The sequence below is a fragment of the Vombatus ursinus genome, unplaced genomic scaffold (assembly GCF_900497805.2).
Source record: "Vombatus ursinus unplaced genomic scaffold, bare-nosed wombat genome assembly UNPS02014832.1, whole genome shotgun sequence".
Classification (NCBI taxonomy): Eukaryota; Metazoa; Chordata; class Mammalia; order Diprotodontia; family Vombatidae; genus Vombatus; species Vombatus ursinus.
The window spans coordinates 59347492-59371128 of NW_020954610.1; the positions used below are offsets into that span (position 1 = coordinate 59347492).

The 23637-nt window shown below is 38.3% G+C and overlaps 1 protein-coding gene across 4 annotated transcripts in view; it reads right to left on the reverse strand.

Moving 5' to 3' along the window:
• Positions 1–23637, reverse strand: part of MGRN1 (mahogunin ring finger 1) — a 107925-nt gene that overhangs the window by 31034 nt on the left and 53254 nt on the right. For all 4 annotated transcript variants that reach the window (XM_027839200.1, XM_027839198.1, XM_027839202.1 and 1 more), the window contains exons 6-10: positions 13037–13103; positions 11830–11879; positions 8639–8686; positions 4403–4471; positions 2840–2999 (exon numbers count right to left, since the gene is read on the reverse strand). In XM_027839200.1, coding sequence (XP_027695001.1) covers positions 2840–2999; positions 4403–4471; positions 8639–8686; positions 11830–11879; positions 13037–13103 — 394 coding nt within the window. The remainder of the gene's footprint in view (positions 1–2839; positions 3000–4402; positions 4472–8638; positions 8687–11829; positions 11880–13036; positions 13104–23637) is intronic.

The window sequence follows — 23637 nt, forward strand, 5'->3', positions numbered from 1 at the left end:
AGAAGAGAAGAGAAGAGAAGAGAAGAGAAGAGAAGAGAAGAGAAGAGGACCAAGAACAGATCCCTGGGGGATCTCTGAGCAGGAGTGATCTAGATGAATATACAGCAAAGGAGAATGAGGAATAGGCAGATAAGTCACAGGAGAACCACGAGAAACTAGGGTCACAAAACCTGGAAAGAAGAAAGTATCAAGGAGGTGATAGTATCAAAGGTCGGGAAGGATGAAGACTGAGAAAAAGACATTGGATTTGAGATCGTATCCACCCTAATTCATAAGATTATAGATTCAGAACTAGAAAGGACTTCAGAGGTCATGTATTTACCCCAGTGCCTTCATTTTACAGAAAATAAAACTGAGATGCAGAAGGATTAAGTGACTTGCCTAATATCATACAGGCAATGAAAAGAACAGTTATCACTTGAACCCAAGTCTTCTGATTCTGGATCCAGTATTTTTTCCCCACTGTATAACCTCCCTATTCTAGTTTTTTCTTCTCTTTTCCAGGGTAAGCACTCACAATTACTTCAACCTAATCTCATAAGGCATTAATTTGAGGCTCTTCCCCATCCTTGTGTTCTTCTCAGGACAATCCCCAGATCAACCATGTCCTTCCTCAAATGTGGTACCCAGAACTGGATATACTACTTTAAGCAGGGTCTGATCAGGGTAAAGTACTGAGAGACTATCACCTCCCTAGTCCTGTATACTAGGCCTTTCATGTAACCTAACACTGCATTTGCTTTCTTGGCTGCCACTTAGATCTTTTAACAAACTGCAGTTCTAGTCACATCTCCCCTATCTGTGAATCACTTATCAATCAATCAAGAAACATGTATTAAACACCTACTATAAGCCAGATACCATGCTAAGGACTGACAATACAGTCTAATAGGGGAAACAACATATACATATTTAGGCATATATGAGACATACACATAAAATACAAGGTAACCTTGGTATAAAAGGCACTAGCAACTAGGGGTATCACCTGCTATAGGAGGTGTTTGAGCTGACTCTTGAAAGAAACCAGGGATTCCAGGAAACAGAGGTATGGATGGAGATCATTTCAGGCATGAGAGATAGCCAGTGCAACAGCATAGAGATGGGAGGTGGAACATAGTGAAGGGACATATGTAAGCTGTCAAGTTTATCTTTTTTTTTTTAACCCATATGTAAGATTTTATATTTGTTCCCACTACATGGCATCTTATTAGATTTGGCCCAGTGTTCTAACCTGTCAAAACTGTTTTAAAATGGGATTATTATCTAGCACATTACAGATCCCTAAAAGCTTTGCGTCATTTGCAAATTTGATAAGCAGGCCATCTAACTTTTTATCCAAGTCAATGATAAAAAAGTTCAACAGCAGAAGGCCATATGCACAGATCCCTGGAACAATTCACTGGAGACCTCCTGCTAAGTTGGCATAGAATGATTAATGATTCCTCATTGGGTCTGACCATTCAACCAGTGCCTGGCTCCAGTGTATAATGTAAGATTTGAGGATATGACATATATATATGATATGATAGAAAGTAAGATATAATGTTTTCAACTACAGGTGAGAGATACAAAGAGCCAATAGAGCCTTAATGAGAAATACAGAGATTCCAAACTGTTGAAGTCAATTGTGAACCAAGAAGGAAAGAGAAAGGAGAAAAGCAGTAAACTGCCTTATTGTAGCTAGGATGGGGTTATGACCAGGTACGCTGGATCTCCTGAGGCCAGACCAAACCAGCTCAGTTTCAGTTCCATATCCGCTGGGCTGAGAAGAAGCTACAGGCTACAGTGAGGTGCTTCATTCTCCTGGGTAAGCCTCTTTTGGGATAGTCTCAACACAGCTTATGTCAAACTTGTGCCTCTGGTTCTCAATCTTCTGCCTCTACTTTTTCTTGAATCGTGATTTGTGTTCCTACACATAGTCTGGTGACTCAGCCTTTATCCCAGATTGTTTGCTTTGCCTGGAGGCTTACCATCCACAGTTGTGCCCTCAGAATAAGCTCTGAGCCTGATAAATTCATTTATAGCTTTTCATAAGGAAGAATCTGAGTCCCTTATCACTGGCAGAGAGCTGAAGCGCAAAAGGAAGGCAGAGGTTTCCTAGAATCGTGGTGAACCAGGATGAGAATGACAGAAAAATAACAGAGTGGAAGGTTATTTAGGACAATGGAAGGGCAGGGTTATGGCAGGCTGAGAAGCAGTGGAGCTGAAAGAAATTCTATCTTCCTTATCCCACTGGCTTACTCCGTTATTTTCATGTGTTTACAGGTTAGAATGGGGAAATTTTTTTTGCAAAGTTTTACAAGGCAAGTCATTCCTACATTGACCTTCCTGTTTGTGGTCAGAAGAAACTACGAAGGGCTCCCCAAGATACAGGATATATTCCATAAGGCTGAGGAAAGTGTTTACAGATGAGACAACTTGTTCAAATTCACAGAGCAAGGGGATGGTGGAATCAGGACTAATATTTAAGTGTGCAATTTTCAAGACTGGAACATTTCATTCTTAGTGGCAAATGTAAGAGAAATAAACTTTAAGCAGAAACCTATCCTTCTCCCTTGCAGTTACTCATCATATTAGAAAACTGTTTCATCATTACCCTAAAGGCACAATTATCTTGTCCCATGTTATCCCTCAAACACCCAGGAACTACAGCAATATAAAAATGCAAAGATGGGTAAAAATTGAAAACAAAAAGAAAAACAAAACCATACATATAGATCAAGCACAAGGCAGCCTTGCCTGTGTACAAAGGAAGAACTAGTTATTCTTATTTCTTTGAGAATTAGTGTTTGGGTCCCAGGAGGAAATGGAAATTACATTTTCCCAGAATACTCACGTAGCCGGCAGATAGGGCAGTTATTTGCCTGATAGCGAAGGGTATCAGCACATGAGTTACAAAGGCAAAGGTGTCGGCAGGGAAGGATCAGAGTGTCTCGCAGGTCAGATAGGCACACAACACATTCGTTGCTGTTGTCACTGTTCTCATCATCAGAGGGCTGTAACAACAAATAATTTCCAAGTTAGCTTCTCACAAGATTCCATGGGTAAATAGAAAGCAGCAGATGAATATATTGCAAGGAGGAGAAAAAAACCATAAAGAAGGCAGGTCCTTTCCAACCACAGCAAGCTCTTCCTATTTGCAGCTCTTGTGCTAGCCATCAGATCAAGCTGGCAGTCTTTCTTACTTTGTGTAAGGCAAATTTTGAACAATTTAAGCCTGACCAAAAGGTTGAAGCTGGGTGTTTAAAATATGAATTATTTACCTGTCAACTCTTCTACCTGAGACCTGCTATAGTCCATTAAAACTCTCAGATTTAAATATTTGCTGAAATGGCAAAACCAAGCCACCAAACTGATGACAAATAAGTCATCATTAACCCAGGACAAGGCAGACCCTCAGCTCTGGACACCAATGTGAAAGCCGTGCTCTTGCCATTCCATCAGGTGTTCTCCACTAATGCATGTGGGAACAAACAGCCCAGCCTGTGGCAGGACCTCAGCATGAGAAACGCTGAACCCTGGCCAGGAAGAGCTGGTCAGGTAGTGACCTACTGACCAGGTTCATTCAGGAGTATAAAAAACTTCCACCATCCTGACACTTTCTACCTCCCTGAGAAGAGGGGAAAGTAAGGTTTGTGAGAGAAAGAGACAAAGCAATCCTCGTACAATGCGTAACAGAGACCTTCAGGAGAGACGGCACAGTGCTTCTAGACACTGGTAACTCACTGTAACGCTGTACTTAATACCATAGTGGGCTGCAGGACCACTTTGTGGGTTAGAGTACCTTATAATGAAATCTTCTTGGCATTTCATTACTTAACCCCCATGGATAGGTTCAAATATAGATCTGTTCTGTAGTAAACTCTGTTTTGTGGAGAGATAGGTTATTGCAAGGTTCCCACTTACTAAAACACCTTAGAGGAGCTCAGAGTCTTTTACAGACATTATCTCACCCCAAGCATATTCATGAATGCTAGAGACACAGTATAAAATATTCTTATATGATGGGGAAACCTCATTATGGAGAGCAGAGAAGTGATTTGCTCAAGACTACTCAGATGGATGATAGGAAAAGATCTCAGAAACCTTTATTGCTGTATTCCCTATTTATATCTCAGTTGGAACAGAAAATAAAAAGGCCTAGGATATTCAGTAGGCACTCAGTCCATACAGAAAGAAATGTCTGCTTTCCTTGAGAGGCTAAGACAGCACTACAAAAGTGAGTTTGCCTTGGAGTAATTATGTTATATAGACACAGGAGTGACCTGAACCTCAATGTAAAAGCAAAAGGACAAGATCCTGTTATTAATTACAATCCCCTCTTCCTCAAATAAATCTCATCACTCAAAACCTAGTTACAAGTAGTGCTCAATGAATAGTTGTTAACTCATGAACCTACCTTGGTTTCCTGGTTGTTTTTGTTTTCGATACCATAGATTTCCTGGAGGAGGTAGCTGACTCGATCCACCTAGAAAACAAAAAACAAAATCATTTGTTTCTATACCACTCTGCCTTATTACTGAATTGTTTTTATAGAGGAAAGGGTTATTGTAGAGAGCTTCCCAATGTATCAACTGGCATTTGGTGTTGGTCCCACACCTACCTACCTCTAGATAAATGAGATACTGAAAAAATCTAGGAATGAGTAGCAGTAGAAAGATAATAAGCTCCAGCCTTAGCCACTAAGGTGCTGTAAAGGGCACATCAGGAAATTGTGATTAGCTAGCTCAACATGCATATACATGGGGGGCTGGGGGCCCTGCGAGGGTGGGCTCTTAACCTTTTTTTGTTATAGATCCATCTGGCAGTCTAATGAAGTTTATGAACCCTTTCTCAAAATAATGCTTTTAAAAGAATAAAATAAAATACATAGGATTATAAAGGAAATCAATTATACTGAATTAGTTATCTATGTACCTATCTATCTATCTATTAAAAAAAAAGTAATGGGCACTAAGTTAAGAACCTCTACCTTAGACCTAGGAAATGGGTCCAGCTAAGGTCAGAAGATACCACATTGAAAAAAAAAATCTCCAGCTCTGACTTGGTAGTACTATATAGCAGTGGTATCAAGCTCAAATAGAAAAAGATGCCTGTCGGCTGCATATTGACTTAGCAGACAACAAATTAAAATTCTCTATGTTTTATTGTATTTTTATTTATTTTGTTAAACATTTCCCAATTACATTTTCATCTTGTTTGGGCTATATTCAAAAGTTTTCAAGCTTCGAGTTTGACTTTTCCACTACAGCGTCTGTGGCAAAGGTAGGCTGGCTTAGTTATTTAGAAAATAGTACTAATGAAACCAAGGTCTTGGGTTCAATCACTATATGATCCATTTAGTTTCACTCTATTCCCCAGCCATAAAGCATATCCCAGACTAAACTAGTCATCTCAGGAACGAATATTTTTGGTCATAAAAGGAACCAAGTGAGGCAGTGCAAATGCAAATTCAAGCCCATTTCTATAAAGAACCCAGAGTTTTTTGCATGGACAGTAAGCCCACTGTGGAGTCATCTCTGTGTAACAATGATAGTCTGTAAAATTCACAAATATGGTCTTAAGATAAACATCTCTGATGTTCCTATGAGAGGATATGATATCAATTTAGGAGTTTTTCTACTCTCGGCTTGGGCTTTTCAGGAAATACAGATGAGATCCTAAACTGCTACTTTTTTTTATTATCTTTTTCTTCTATAATATATAATGTATCTTATTATCTGTTTTGAAACAATTTCCAGTTTAAAGACCACAAAGTTAAATACCAAATATATAAAAAGTCATTCTCCAAAAGATAAAAGGTCAAAGAATTTGAACAAACAGTTCTCAAAAGAATTACAAACTATTAAAAACCATATGAAAGAGTGATCCAAATGACTAATAGTAAGAGAAATGCAAACGAAAGTAACTCTGAGGTTTCGCCTCATACCCAGTAATTTGGCAAACGTGGCAAGCGACGAGAATAGTCAATATTAGCAGAGTTGTGGAAAGACAGGCACACTAATATACTTGATGGATTTGTAAAATGTATCAGCCATTCCAGAAAGCAATTTGGAATTATGTTAAGTGACAAAAATGTCCATACCTTTTGATCTAGAGATCTCACTGTTCAGTATATACAACAAGGAGGTCAAAGATAGAAAGAAAGGTCCAATGTACACCAAAATATTTACAACACTTTCTGCAGAAATTAGAAACAAAGCACATGCCCATTGACTGGAATGTCTAAACAAATTGTGCTACAGAAACGTAAAGGAATAAAGAATATAAAGAGGTATGGGAAATTCGACTTATATGAACTGATGCAAAATGAAGTAAGCAGAACTAGAAAAAGAAAATGCAGCACGATTACAATGGAAATGGAAATAACAACAACAAAAAATCTAAGAATCCTGTATAATTATAATGACCATGCTTAGCACCAAAGAAGAGATATAAAAATGCATTGCCCTACATTTCTTAAGAGATGGAGTACTTACAGATGTGGAGCATAGCTTGAGATCCCATCCAACTGTTCACATTGGCCATTTTCTCATAGACAGTTCCTTACAGTTGTCCTACAGACAACTCGACCTATCAATAGACTCCCCTATTATAAGCTCCACTCACTCTCTTTGTGACTCCACAAAGTAAAATACTCTTCCCTGGACACCACTCATTTCCTTGTATGTTTTGTCTTCCCCTCATAAAATATTAAATTCTTTAAGGGTAGAGACTGTTTTGCTTTAGTATTTGTATCTCCAGGACCAGTAAACAGTGATTGCCAAGTAATAAGCATTTACATGATATTTTTCATTCACTAATACACTACTGGACTTGGCTGATGTGTTAGTTTCAATGAACTGCTTCCCACTCTCCCCCCTTTTTTTTTCTTTTTCTTTCTTATTGTAGAGAATAACTCTCTGGATGGGGAAGAGGAGAGGGAAATACTGGGAAATCAAGTGACGTAAAGATATCCATAAAATTTTTAAAAGAATGCAAAGCTCATTTTAAATATATGATACACCAATCATCTTTGATTCATACTTTTCACAATGACCACTTTCAAAAATTCTTTTTGAAATCCGAGACTGTTTCTATAGTACTATGCTCCCCAAGACCCTTCTGATTTCTACTTGCATCTTTGCTGAGCCTTACTGCCAGATTCCAATTTAAAATATTAAAGCTCCTTTGATACAACTCCAGTTTTGCTTTTCTTTTCCTTTCTCTGCCTTCCAGAATTTCTGGAATCCTCTACCTCAGCGCCTCTGACAAAGCCTTCATTTCCTAGGCATTGTGGGTATATGTCTTCTATACCTACCCCCCCCCCTTGTTTTTTTCCCAAAAGAATACTTTTCCATTACTATTCTGGAGCTGAAGTGATAGTGGGAAACTGTACTCCTGCAAATAACCAGTTGCCAAATGCAATAAAGTCAGTCATTAAGTATCTTTTAAAAATGGAAGTACTAGAAGCATACTTTTTATAATTTGCTTTAAAAAAGAAATAAAAGTATACTGAGAAACAGAGTGGCATAGATAAAGAGCTGGCCCTAAGAGGAAGTCCTGGGTTTGAGTCCTATCTCTGATTCTAACTATGATTCATCACAGGCAACTCTCTGAGACTAGAATTTATAGAACTGATGACATATATTAATAGAGGCAGTTTCCTCATCAGAAGTTGCCTCTAGCAGTGAAATCACAGATCCTGCTCCTTTCCACAAATAATTTTTTAAAAATACATTTTATAGATGTAGTTGTTTTTATATCACAATGGCTTCTGGAAATATTTCCTTCCTCATTTTCCTCCCCACCTAAATTGAATCCTGCTTATAGCAAAGAAAAAAAGTTAAGCAAAAACATTCTATACAGTGATTGCATCTGACAATAACATTCTGCCTAGGAGTTCCCCACCTCTCTGCAAAGAAGAAACAGGTTAGTTTCATTAAATTCAGACTTGGGCTTATTTTTAGTAATCTTTTCATTTATATTGCTACAGTCACAGTTGTTCTGGTTCTGCTTACTTTATTAAGAGCTCCAATTTTGTTAAAATCACTTTTCAATGGCATCTGAATTTGTGAAAATTGAAATATGTGAATCAAAGGTAGCTCAATTTAAATGAACTCTTTCTTGGACCCTTAAGGCTGGCCATCACCAGAAAGAGCAGTCCTTCTGGCCTAAGGGCCTCCTGAGACAAGGTAGGGGAACCTGCCAGAGGACTGATAGAAAACACAGCTTCAGGCTTCAAAGAACAGAGCCAGTTCCACAGGAACTGTTGACTTTAGTAAAGATGACTGCCCAGTTTCCTCTGGAAAATGCTGGGTTTGGTCCATTTGGCTAGGATTATGCAACTCACTTCTTCCACACTGTTTCATCTTTTCTACTCTCAATTGCAACATGTCTGTGGGTAAGCAACATCATGATATCTGTGATTCGGAGTTTCAGTATCTGTGAACCTCTATAATAGGAACAGTAATAGAAAAGGAACTTGTGCCCTCCATCTCCTTTTATGGACATTTAACTCACTATAGAAATTTAGGCAAAAAAAGATACTATGGCTCAAGAACATTAGTAAATATGGATTGTTATTTTTTTTTAGCCAAATACATTTACAATATTAAAAAACTTTTAAATTAAAAAAAAAAGATAACACACTTACAATCTGCTTCTGTTTTAAAGGTTTCACAGAGAAGCTGCCATCAACATGCTGCAGGGGAGAAAAGAATTGTAAATGGATAAACTAATATATTCCAGGTCAACTACAGTCATTTTTTTAGTGATGTTTTTCTGGGGGAATTTTTAGAAAAGGGACCAGATATTTTTCCTTTTTCCCCAAGATGACTGAGAACGCTCCTTGGCCTTTTCTCTGATTCACCAAGAATGGTCACTGCGTCAATAACACTGAATGACTGTTGTGTAAAAGGGCACTGTGCTAAGCTCTGTGGAAGACAAAATGTGAAGGCCTAGTGCTACTCTTAAGGAACTTACAATTTAGCTGGGGACACAACTGAAATACACTTAAAAACACAAGGAGATTTCTGAGTGAAGATGAATAGAGGTTAGGCTGTGTTTGGAAGTACTGAAAAAGCAGAGGTTTTATTTGGGTTAAGGTCAAGGCAAGGTACTAACTCTATGAAATCTCCAATTATTTCTTCAGAGTTGATTGAAACCCTGTACTTAAGAGCTTAGTAAAGGCTACTGGATTCTAGATACTAGATTCTGAAATTAAAGTAATGTCACAATGTGTTTTAAAACAATGCAGAAATCTTGAGAAGGTCAGAAGAATTTCATCTACTATGATAAGTGAATATGGAAGTGTAAATATTTATCATTTGCTCCTCCAACTGTGTTGATGAGACCAGTCAATAATGATCATGTATAGGAGGCTGAGGTTCTATCCCTACATCAGGGATTTGCTTTACCCAAAGACTAAACCTCTTGAGGCAGCTAGATGGCTCAGCAAACAGAATGCTGGGCCTGAAGTCAGGAAGTCCTGAGTTAAACTCCAGCCTTAGACACTTACTAGCTGTGTGACCTTGGGCAAGTCACTTTATCTCTGATTGCCTTAATCCACTGGAGAAGGAAATGGTAAACCATTCCAGTACCTTAGCCAAGAAAACCCCATGGATAGTATGGTCCATGACAAAGAGTCGGACACTACTGAACAACAACAAAAACCTCTTGACCCCAGCCTCTTGTCTTGTAAAGCCTTCATCCTCCCTTCACGGGAAAAAAGGTGATAATGCATGACACAAAAACAAATCTATTCCCACCACAGTACTAAAAAAAAATTTCAATTTACTACAAAGGAAAACACATTGTCCTAGGTTCAGAAGACCTGGGTTCTAGTGATAGTTCTTCTCAAGCTGTGACCATAGGCAAAAACACTTAATATCTTTAATTCTCTGTTTCTTCATCTATAAAATGGAGATAACAGTATCCTTCTTGCTTTCCACATAAGGCAGTTACAAAGATTAACATGAGATAGTGTATGTGAAAGCACAAAACAAGTGTAAGGTCTTAGTACTATGTTATACTGAGAGTGATTTAGTAGCCCACTTTCAAACACAAAGGGAGCCCATCATAGAGTTCCTAGAAGGGTCACAGTAAAGAGAGGTATCTATCTAGGTTTTGTGTTTGCTTAATAAATGGATGGTAAATAATGGATAGAAAATGGCCTACAATGCCTGGCAATTCAATCTCTGTTACTAAGCAACTACAACTTTCTCAAAAGCACCTGGCTTGGATAATGGGAGCATTTGCCATGAGCAAAGCCAAACTACAAAAGGGATTCCTAGTGATATAGCAAACACAATTCAGAAAGGGAGTGACAGTGTAGGAACATGATGTTTTCCAAGTTAAGGTAGAAATAATTTGTCATTGCAAATACTTAAGCATACATAGTACTTACAAATAACAAAACTACATTCCTTTAAAAATATATGCTATAAACACCCCTCTTGCCAATTCAGACTGGCTTACTGTCTCTGCAACAAGAATAATGCCTTTAAGCCTTCTCCAAAGCAGGACCACACGCCATTCCTATTTGAAATGTGCTAAGTAGTATTTTTTTTCTGATCATTCAAACAGCTTCTGAAAATATACTTCTTCTGCAAAGCCTTTTTAGATGGATGACGTAAGAGGTGACTGTAATCCCTTCACTGTGCTCAATTCAGAAGATGGCTTTCCATGAATTTCTTTTCTAATTATGTATGTACCTACCTGAACTTTCTCCCTTTCTCTGGCTTCCCACATCTAAAATACACAAAATGCAAATGCTTCCTGGCCTACTGTTGTGTTTTCATTTGGCTCTGTGATCCCATACATATGCCCTTAAATTTTAAATTCCCATAGGGTAGTCTACATACGTAGACTACATATCCAAAACAGAACTTTGTATATTTTTGCCCAAACACAGCCCTTTGCTGAATTCCCCTATATTTATTTAAGGCACCACTATCATTCACAACCTGGAGCTCATCCTCGACTTCCTGTTTTCCTTTACCTCACACATCCAATCAGCTGCCAGGTCCTGGTACTTCTATCTCTGAAATATCTTTTACATCCATCCCCTTCTATCCACCTCATGGCTATTGCTCTAGTTTAGGCCCTCATCATCTCCTGCTCTGACCACTATATTAGCCACCAAACTGGTCTCTATGCCTCAAGTCTCTCCCCATCTCCAATTCACCCTCCACAGAGCTGCCAAAGTTATTCTCCTTATTTCCACATAACTCTCCTACTCTCCCTATTGCCTTTAAGATCAAATATAAACTCTTTTATTTAGTTTTTAAAGCCCTTTATAACCAGGCCCCAACCTACTTTTCCAGCTTTATTATATATCACTACCCTTCACACACTATTTGGGCCAGTCAAACTACTTTCTTACTGTCCTTCACATGTCATATTCCATCACACCTGAAATGTAGCCTCTCCTCACCTCCACCTTTTTAGAATTTATAGTTTCCTTCAAAGCTTGGCTCAAATACCCCCTCCTACCACATGAGGCCTTTCCCAGTATCACCAGCTCCTAGTGTCTCCCCTTTCTCTCCTAAAATTACCTGTGTACATGGTGTCTTCCCCTATATAAGCTCCTTGAAGGCAGAGGGACTGTATCAATTTTGTCTTTGTTTCCCCAGTACCCAGCCCACAATGAGAGTTTAATAAATGCTTATTGATCGACAGCTGCCTATCCTCTTGCCCCAGGCCCATCTACTACTCCAGACCTAGCTCTAAATTTAACCAAAGGTCACTCCTTGAATTCAACAAACATTTATTAAATGCCTACTACATACATATACTGACAGCCCCTGGGCAATGGAAATATAAGGTTAGTAGGACAACACTTACCTTCTCAAAAGCAGCTAATAGCACATGGGCATGACCAGTCACTTCCACAACTACCAGGAGGAAAAAGAGAGAAGTCATAGTTGGCATCAGTCCAATTCTCCTATCCAGGAATAGGACAAGCACCAGATTAGTTTCCCATTGCATAAAAGGCTGTTCTTTCATCTTTCCCACTCTCCACACCCTCATCTTTTAAGGTTTGTCACTTTCTAAGTTCTCAGACCAGGAGCTGAGTCTGTTGTGGGTCTGGCATGGTTTGGGACCCCTTCCCCCAGAGTATTCTACTGGTCCCTCTCCAATGACCAAACCTCACCTGTCCTCCAAGGCTGCTTACACATAACTGCCCGTGGCTGACACTACATCTGTTACCTCACTCTGCTCATGAAGGGAAATTTTTGGCAGGTCCTGCTGATACAAATACATGACTGTTACTCTGGGAGGTAGGGAACATGAGATCCTGGGATTCAGCCTAGAGGTAGTTTACCAAATATCATGGACAAGAACTGACAACAGTACTACCTTGAGCTGTTAAGCTGGGCTCTAGATTCTCACCCTAAGGTTTGAGGGAACTGCTGCTGCCTCCACTTAAGATTTACACCCACGAGGCAGTAATATCCTCAAAAATATTGGTCAGATGAAAAAAAATCTGATATGAACCAATTTCCAAAGGAAATAATATTGTATGAGATTTTTTTTTTTTTGGTCTGGATATGTGATTTCATCAGTGTAAGAAACTTTCTGTAGAGAAACTCCTACTAATGCAGATAAGCACCAGCTCTGTATCTCACAGTCTGAGAGAATTACCTGGGACACTAGAAGATTAAGTGACTTGCCTACAATCACAGGGCATCAGACTCAGGACTTGAACTCAGGTCTTCCATATGCTATTTACCCTGGACAAGTTTCTTGGCCATGTTGCCTCTTCTGTCTCTCTGACTACCTGGTTAATGTAGTTCAAAACTTCAAAATGCAAATCTGTTCATCTTAACTAGTTTCCTGTATAAATTAAGTTGTCCATGAAAAAGAAAAATATACAACTCTAATGCAAAAAATAACAAAAAGAGGCTTACAAAACTCACTTTGCTTCCTTCAGGGATAAAAGGTATCATTGTTTTGAGGAAACCTGAAGCAATAAATTCTTTCCTGAGGAGACTGCACTTAGAAAGAAACTTATTTAAAGGAGGAATGAATTTTTAAAAATATTTCTTACCATCTCCTTCATCTACAACAGCCTGGATCACTACTGGGAATATACCCCTGTCCAGATCAAAGTTCAACTAGAGGGGAAAAGAAAGAGAAACATGTCAAGATTCATTCCATTCAGTAGGAAGATTAGCCAAATTAAATAAAAATTTGACATTATTTTAAAGGGAGAAAGCAAAACAAGAAGGGAAATGTAGCATGACTGCTTATGAGGGAAGTGAGTAAAAGAAATGGGTTAATTGAGCTACTTTGATTCTTACAATGAAAGCTCAGGAATGCAAGAGGACTGTTTAACATATATAAGACTCCCATTTTATTTCTAATCATAACCTCTGAACCACAAATCAAATAAAGAATCTGATCTCCATTAAGAACAATAACACAAACCCCCAGATAATCCCCTAAGTTATCACCATGATAAATGACCATTTTATTAGATTCTTACAATAGACACTGTGGACTGGATATGGGGAACATAGTCTCCATCCTAAAAAGATTACTGTATCTAAGAAAAGTAACTGGGGCAGCTAGGTGGCACAGTGGATAAAGCACTGGCCCTGGACTCAGGAGGACCTGAGTTCAAATCCGACCTCAGACACATAACACTTACTAGCTGTATGACCCTGGGCAAGTCACTTAACCCCACTACCTAGCCAAAAAAAAAAGTAACTGTAAGTTTAAAACAAAGTCATTAGTGGGTATAATATACAGAAGCACATGCTAGATAAGGAAGTGGTATGTTAGGTTCTAATTAGACCTTCAATTGGTATATCAGTCAATCAATAAGCATTTATTAAGCATCTACTACGTACCCTGCATTGTGCTAAGAACACAAAGCCAGAAATGAAATAGACCTTCCCCTAGTTTATCTTTTATCACGGCATCTCTTGTAAAGACACAGAAATGGGAAGTGGAGTGTTGTGTTGGAGGGACATTGAAAAGGTCAGTTTCATTTGAACATAGTGAGTGTGAAGAGAAATAACGTGTAATAATGCTGGAAAAGTAGGTTGGGTATGGGCTGTGAAGAGCTTTAAATGCCTAACAAGAGTTTATATTTGATCTTAGAAATAACAGGGAGCCACTAAAGCTTCTGAGAAGAGTGACATAGTCAAACTCTGTGCTTTAGGAAAATCATGGCAGCTGTGTGAAGGATGGATTAAAGTAACAAGAAACCTGAGGTCAGGATGTTGATAAAGAGAGTATTTCAAGTCCAGGCAAGAGGTTATGAAGGTGGCCTGAACCAGAGAAGGGGGTGGATGCAAGAGTAATTGTGCAACTGACCTGATATCTGGGATGAGTTGAGGAGGACACCAAGGCTGATGAGGCTGGGGGTATCCATGACAGAAATAGGGAAGTTTGGAAAAAGGGGTAAGTTTTAAGGAAACAACAATGAATTTTTTTGGGACATCCTGAGTTTAAGGTGCTTATGGAATATCCAATTTGAAATGTCTAATAAGCAGGGGGTAATAGCGGACCAAAGCTCAGGAGAGAGATGGAGTTGAATATACAGATCTGGGAGCCATCTGTTTAGAGACGATAATTAAGTTTACCAGAGCTTGCCTCTTGTCCCTTTTACTCTTTGACAATTCTAGAAATGCTGGCTATAACAATAATATGACAAAATTAAAGGCATAAACAATGGAAAAGAAAGAACAAAATTAGCCCTCTCTGCAGAAGACTCCAAGGAATCAACAAAGAAACTAAATAAGGTGATTAATACCACTAATAAAGTGGAAGGATACAAAATAACTCCACAGCATTTCTATGCTATACTAACAAAAATAAGTATGACTTATAGTATGAGAAATTCCATTCAAAATAAATACAAAATTCATTAAATACCTGAGAATTAGCTTACCAAGCTATACTTAGGACTTAAGAAATACAAGAAAACTTGAACAAATTTTAACAAATCTGAGAACATCGAGACTTAGTTGTGCTCTTCCTGCAAGGTGCAAAGTCATTTTAGGGCAAGTAAAAGTAAATATCTCTTTAAATAGCAGGCAGTCAACAGATGGAATACAATACCCCAAAATATCATGCAAATCAAAAATCTAAACAAGAACACAGGGCAAACAAAGAAGCTCGAAAAAAAAGCAATCTAAGGTAGGAGTGGAACCATGAAAAATATGCCTACATAAATTAAAATAAATAGCAAGAAACATATAGTGTTTCTGAGATTTCGTGTACATAAATATATAGACAAAGAAAAACATACAGGTAAAGCCATACCCTGCAAACTGGTTCTGCAAAAACCAGAAGTCAGGCACTATGGAAACAAGCTACATTAGGAGATCTCATTCCAACACTCAAACTACCAGTAACTGGAAATTTAGGCAGTGTAGGCGAGTTCACTAGTTAAACCTTCACTTTCACTTGTCCTGACTCTGGCATTTAAATGAGCAATCTAACATCACATTAACTTCAGCTTCCTGTACTTAATTACATAGCATTTAAAGGGTACATATCTGAGCAATTAACACACTGCATCAAGTCTTTAGAAGAGCAGTAACTTTAGGAAGGTAATTAGTAAGATCAATCAATATTCATACACTTGGGGGGGAGGGAGAGAAGAGAATAGTGAGAACAAAAAAGTCTCTTGTCCTGGTAGCTTTGGATAAAATATAAAGAGTAGAAAAACTCAGTGAAAAGCTTTTGTTAGTTTGGCATAGACACATACTACTCAAATCTAAGGCAATTTAGTACACGATAAAGAAAGGAGCAGAGAAAGTAGACATCCATTGTGGCTCCCCTCCCCCCAATCCGTGTTTCTAAAATGAATACTAGATTTGGAGTTAGAAAACCTGGGTTCAAGTCTTAGGGTAAGTCAATCTTTTGGGCAACTTAGCCACTTTTCGGGCCTTGGTTTCCTCATTTCTCTAATGAGGGAGTTAGGCTAGATAATCTCTAGGTTTCTTCCAGCTCTAAATCCCATCATGTTATGCTTCTGTCCACTAAAGTCATCCACTCATGACATGGTCAAAAGACTGGGGTCTGGCCCCACCATCAATATGGTTTTCTGAATATCAGTTTTCTGAGTTCTAAAATTGTACCAATAATCCTTGCCCTGCTTATATCACAAAGCTATTGTGAGGACCAAATTATATGCAGGCTGAAAAAGTCTTTGGAAAGCATCAAGTGCTGCACAAATGCAATGTATTACTCAGATCATCCCTGGAACTCTTCCATCTGACAATTGCCTTTTCTGTAGTCTGCCTCTCCCTAACTCCTACCCTCCCTTAAAAAAAAAAGCCCATAGTCTTCTTTCGCCTGGAACAGACTCTCTTTCAATGAATCACTTTTCAGATTCCCTGTTTATGTGCCGCCCTCTTGAGAACTGGAAGACAGAAAATATGAGAAAGCCAGAAGAGATCATGAAAACCAAAGAAACTCTGGGGAATCTATTTTCATAATCAGCTGGTTCCCCACAAAAGACTGCTTCACACCAAAAACTTTACCCCATCACCAACTTACATGGAGCTAGGCTTCTCAGTGGTCCTGGGAAGAAACCAAATGGAGTGAACCAAAGACGGTTTCATTTACCACAAGAAAGAGCTGATTTCCAGAGTTTCCAGTATAATACAGCAAGTCATTATACATCCATAATGCTCAGATTTTGCCATAGGGCTAGCCTCAACCTTTTTAATAGGAGCTACTGAAAAGCCTAGAGATAAGAAGGAAAGGGGTGAAGACAATTTCAAATTAAAGTCCAATGTCTCATCATGGAATGCAACTCACCTTGGGTTCTGAAAGGCTATGCCAATAGATCACAAGCTCTTGCAGGTTCTACCACATGGTAGAATTTTGAATATGGTTCTGGTAACAAATTGACCATAAGGGGATGAATTATTTGGCCAAGGAAACGCAAAGAACAAAGAAAAATACCATAAAATCCCACTCGATACTATGTAGACAGACCCCTTCTTCTGGGGCAACACTGTCAGAGTGGCAGAAAATGAGGCAGGGGTATAAAGCAGTGCTGTTTTTAGAGCATCTGTAAAATTGACTTAACTACTGGTGGTCTAAATGTGAGATTCTTGTCCAACAACCAGTGAGTCAATATATAACTGGAGACACTGACCTATATAAACACAGTTATTCTTGTTATAAATAAAACAAGAAGATGTAAGAAAGGTACAGCTACGTGGAAGGAGAGCTTACAGGTTCTTCTTCAAGAAGAGGGAAGTTGGTTTTATTATGTACAGAAAGGTAATAAGAAACATCATTTCATAGGACACTTAGTCATCTTGTATTGCAGTTCTCATAATAAGCATATGCAAGAAGACTAACTTGAAAATAATTGCAGTTTATGCTTTAGCATCTGTTGTAGAGGATGGCAGAAGATGAGGATGAAGAGAAATCCTATGAAAAAACATGGCAATAGTCTCCAAACTAAATCAACACATACTTTGGTACTTGGTGACTTCAATGTAAATGTGGTCACTGGGGACAACAGCAAAAAAAAAAAAAAAAAAAAAGTCAGAAAATATGATTGTAGGCTAAGAAATTAAAGAAGCTAAAGGCTAGCCCATTTAGAAGCCTCTCACCCATATACCAACAGTATTATGTAGTGGACAGAATCTTAGACTAAGAATTAGAAAGTCACCTTTTGACACTCAATAGTTACATGAGGATGAGTAAATTACTTAAATTCTGAGTCTTTTTCTTACTCTATAAAATAGGGATGATGACACCTGAAGTACTTACCTCACAGGCTTGTTTTAAGGCTCACATTCAATAATGTATGTAAAGTACTTTACAAATTTTATAGCACTATATAAATGTCATTTATTATCATTGTTGTTGTTGTTGTTATCCAGAAGAGAACCAGAAACTATTGGATAAGACAAGCACCAAATATCACAAAAAGTGAAATGAACTACCTTGACAAGCAGGAAATAACTAATGTGGGAGTCACTTCTGAATCAGTTGTCCATGTGTAATCATACCACCAACTCATTAGAGCAAAGGTCAAAAATCAATAACATAGTAAAAGAAAGGATAAATATACAAAGAAGACACTGTAAGCAATTAGAAGACCTATACCCTGATATATTCAAACAAGCTACTGATGCCACTAAATTGAATTGGATAAGAGAAAAGATAAGGATATGGATTATCATTTCCCACAGAAGTTTAATTAATATACAGCAATCACCACATAAATAAGGTTAAAAACCAAAAGTCCAGAAACCACCTCAGATAGCAAACATCCAATCTACTTGCCAAATGGAAAGACGTAGCAGTCAAAGGCGATACCAATATGGAATACAAACACTAATGAAGAGGATGGCAAAAAATTAAGAACAGTATTGCCTCATAAATAGGAGTGTAGAGGAAGGGAAAACAATTAAGCAGAAAGCTTGGTCTGAGATCTCAGTCAGACTACCTAAGGGTTGTTATAGATGAACCTGAGAGAACAAATTTGAAAATGCTACCAATCACCCAGCATTTCTACAATAATTGATTTGTATCATAAATGACAGTGGAACTATCACAATCTGACTTTTTAGCACCTCATTCCCCAACATACTGTATGACAAGATAGAAATGGCATCTAAGAAAATGAAATCAACCCTCTGACCCAGAGACTACCACATTAGGAATATGCTTCAAGGAAGTCAGAGCAGAAACAAAGGTCCAATAATACACACCAAGATGTTCATAACATCACTCTTTGTGGTAGCAAAGAACTGGAAACAAGGTGATTACTCATCAATTAGGGAATTGCTGAAAAAAACTGGGACATATATATATATATATATATATATATATATAAAATGGAATATTATCATGCAGTAAGCCACGACAAATATGTGGAATTCAGAGAAATAAGGAAGCATTTATATAAATCGATGCACAATGAATTAAATGGGGTACCACCAGCCTTTCAGTTAACCAGGCTCACAACCTAGGTGGCATTCTCAACTCCTCGCTCTTACTCTCCACACTCAACCTATTGCCAAGTCCTGTCCATTTGATCTCTGTAACAGCTCTTGCTGCTGCCTTCTCTCCTCTGACACTGCCACCACCCTGGTACCCTGGCACAGGCCCTTATCACCTCACACCCAGACTACCACAATAGCCTATTGGTTGGTCTATCTGCCACAAGTCTCCCTCTACTATAGCACATTCTCCATCTGTCAAACTGATCTTCCTAAAGTGACTGCTGTCACGCCTCCTATTCAGTCTGCTCCCGTGGTTCCCTAACATCTACAGGATCAAATACAAAATCCTGTTTGGCATTCAAAGTTCTTCATAACGTGGCCCTCTCTTCCCTTTCCAGTTTTCTTACACCTTATTCACCCACGCATATTGTGTAATCCAATGATACCTTCAACAAAGATACACAATATCCTGACTATATTTTTCCTGGCTGTTTCCCATGCCTAGAATTCTCTCCCTTCTCATCTCTGCCTCCTGGCTTCTTTAAAGTCCAAATTAAAATCCCATTTTCTGTAAGAAGCCTTTCGTTATTCCCCTTAATGCTAATGTCTTCCAATTTATCCTGTTTATATCCTGTTGGTGCACAGCTGTTTCCGTGTTGTCTCCCTCGTAAGCTTTTTGAGAGCAAGGACTGTCTTTTGCCTCTTTTGGTGTCACTGAAAGTGCAGAAAGCACTGTGCCTGGCACACAGTAGGCACTTAATAAATGTGCATTGACTATACCTGACTCTACTTATTTGTTAAAAAAGAGAGCTTTTATTTGTGGAGTGGGAAAGCAGGGGTGAAGGATGTGGAGGCGTGCAGGAGAACTGTGCAAAGGGATAGGATAACGACAGTGAAACAAAAAATAAGAAAGAAAAAAGCATCAAAAAGACATTTAAAGATACATGGGAATGAGAAGAAAGAAGTTCAGAAGGGGACAAACAGCTAGAGCAGTGTTAGTACTACTGTGTGAAATTTAGCATACTTAAAAAACAAGTTGTACATTACAGAAATGTACAGTTTCTTACACAAGCTTTCTTTTCTGTTCTTCGCATATGGAAACATACACATTTGTTGCTGACTGTTCAGGTCATAATAAAAAAAGAATTTTTAAAAGGATAATAATTTGATTGGACACGTCTAACCTATATCAAATTGCTTACCATCTCAGGGACAGGGGAAGTGAGAGACCGAGAGAAAAAAATCTAAAACTCAAAATTTTTTAAAAAACGAAAGCTAAAAATTATCTTTACATGTAACTGGGGAAAAATGAAATATTATGTTTTTAAAAGATAATGATGGTCTTAGAGATTAGATTATGAAAATTACCGGCCTCCTTCTGGGAGAGAGATAGGAGACTACCAGGACAGAGTATTGTATGCATTGTCAGATGTCATCCTTGTGCTTAATTGTTTTTGTTATAAGATACCATTCAATGAGAAGGAGTGGTTTTTACCCCAGAAATGGTTGTGATATAATGACAAAATGCACCAATACAGCATATTAAAAAAAAATGAAACTAGGCAAAGCAGGTTGAGTAGACCAATTATACACTTTTTAAAAAAAATCTGTGCTGGATGTGACACAATTCTGAAAGTAGTGGGAAACTGATTTTCAAAATATCTGGAAGAATGATATTTATTAGTCCCAAAAATATGGCCAAGAAGGGATCACTAACTACTAACCATATGCTTTCAACATATAATTGATAGAAAGGTATATATTCATCCTACTGCTTTTGTCTGTTGATCATAAAAAAAGCATCATCTTCTGTTGAGCAGAATACCACATACATGGCTTTCCTCCAACGAAGTTTCTATCACATGAATGTTACAGTCATAAAAGATCCTTGGATAAATGCAATCACTATCTTCTGACAATATCAACTGAACCATAAAGCAGCATCTTCTCAAAAGCAAGGCAGCAAAAAAAGCACATTTGGGTTTTAAACCCAGCTCTACCTCTATGACTTTGTGTGAGTGCTTTCCAGTCTCTTTGCCTGCTTTCTTAACTGCAAAATGGGTATGATCCTAACTCTGTTAATAACCTCACAGGATTACATTAGAATCAAATGAGATAACATATGCAAAACAATCTAGAACAACAAAGTACTATACAAATGTCTCCCAATTGCCTCTAGGATAAAATGCAAGCTTCTGTTTGACTTAAAGCCCTTCAAAAATCCAACTTCAATCTATTATTTCCAGTCTGAGTATACATAGTCCCCTTCATTTATTCTATATTCCAGCCAAATCAGCCTACCAGCTACCCTCTGCACACAATATCCCATCTCTTGTCTTCATGCCATCTTCCACAACTATAATACTCTCCTTTTTCACCTCCATCTCTTAGAATCCTTGGCTTCTTTCAAGACTCACCTCAAGTATCACCTGTTACTAACAGGCCTTATGACCTACTTGATTCCCTCAGTTACTAGTATTCCCCAATCTGCTTTATATTTATATTTATTACATATAATATATATTTATGTAAGTTTTATATTTATATTTACTCTGTATTTTATTTTTATCTATGTACATGTTGATTCCCAATAGAATGTAAGCTTCTTGAGACCAGAGATTGTTTGACTCTCGTCCCTATATGTCAAGAGCCTAGCACAGTGACTGGAATATAACAAGTGTTTAATAAGTTCTTGTTGAATAAATTAAATTAATACCATAGAGTTTATCCTTTTTTATCCTATAAAAAAATGGGAACCAATCTTTATTTTAAAGCCTTTGAATAAGGAAATGACATAATAAAAAGGTCATTTTAATTTAAGAAGACTGTTCTGGCAGTATAGTACAGAATGGATTGAAGGAGGTAGGGCCAAGATGGCAGAGTAACAGGGAAAGTATAGCCAAGCTCCCCGCCCCTCCTCCCAACTCCTCCACAAAGATCTAGAAAATGTATTCGATTTAGTCTGGACCATGACAGCCATGAAGAAATTCACAGTGAGTCACTTCTCCAGCCCAAGTTGACACAGAGCAGGCAGAGACGCCTGTGGTCATTGGGAATGGAGACTAGTTAGCAACGGCCCCACAGAGTATTCCAGCACAGGCACTGAATGAAAGTCAAAGCTGTAGACAAGGCAAGAGAGTAGACCCATATGAAGGCGTCCACCCTTCCACAGGGTGAAGGAAGAGGTGCCACTGGCAGCTCTACTGCTTGCTACCCAGTTCTAGGGCACCTATGCGGGACAGACTAAGGAGAAGACAGCTCCTAAGGGGTGGTGTTCCATGGTGAGGAGCTGTCAAAGGTCCGTGCCTAAGGACTGAGCAAGAAGCATGTTCAGAAGCAAATATCAGCTGGGTGCTCTGACACCAGGAACACAGCAGGGTCTGAGTTCCAATCCCCAGCCCAGTTTGAAACCTTCAAGAGAATAACCAACGCAGTAATCCCAGAATAAAGGGAAGTCTGTAGTTTTGTTACTCTAAATCAGCAAAACTTTGCAGATGGATGATACTGGCTAAGTTGGGGGGAGGGGGGTCCTACTGGTACTCCAACCAGGAACAAGACCACAGATGTGCTGGTCAAACCCAAACCAAGGTCAGGAACTTGCAAAGCTCAGACTAGGAAGACAGTGACCAAACTCTACCCTGGATCAGACTACTTTGAAAGCACTGAAAGACTGAAGATCCCCAGTCTGGGCTGGTCCTGAAATTCTGAAATAATACAAAACTTAAAACCCCAAGAAAGCAGCAGACCCAAGAACAAAGCTGAAACATTCCTTCCAGAACTGCACAGAGCCTGGTCCGAATATAAAGACTGAAATCAAGAAGCAGGTTGGAAGAATACGCAAACAAACAAAAATCCCACCATAAAAATGTTATTAGGGTCACAAGGACATTCATGACATAATTCCAAAAGAAGGGAATAACTCCAAAATATCTACAAGCAAAGCTCCAAAGAAAAACAAAGCTTGGGCAGAAGCTCAACTAGAATTCCTAGAAGAGATAAAGAAAGATTTTTTTAAAATGACTTTAAAAAATCAAATAAAAGCACTGGAGGAAAAAAATGGGAAAAGAAATGAGAACTATGGAAGAACTGGAAAAGGAATTAACAGCTTGGCACAAGAAAAAATAACAACAACAATAGCTAACATTTATATGGTGCCTACTATGTACCTTACATTGTACTAAGCACTTCACAAATATCTCATTTGAGCCTTACAACAACCCTGGACAGTAGATGCTATTATTACCCTACTTTACAGATGAGGAAACTGAGGCAAACAGAGGTTAAATGACTTGCCCAGGGTCATACAGCTTGTAAGTGTTTGAGGCAGGATTTGAATTCAAGTCTTCCTGACTCCAAGTCAAGTGATCTTTAGCTGTGTCACTGCACTCCTTAACTGCCTAGAAGCAGCTATAAATTATATTTAATATATAATTTTACATAGTAAAACTACAATAGTGGAGTACCTCAATTAATCCCAAGGACCTGAATAGAATTTTAGAAAAGTTAGATACGAAGACCTCTAGAGATAACTGAAAGGGAACAGAAAGGAGTATACAAATTTTTCAGCTGTGCATGGCAACTTTACAAAAACTGACCATATATGAGGGCATAAAAACTGCATGAACAAATGTAGAAAAGCAGAAATACTAAACATCTTTTATACATCACAATGTAATAAAAACTATATTGAATAAAAGACCACTGAAAAATTAATTGGGCA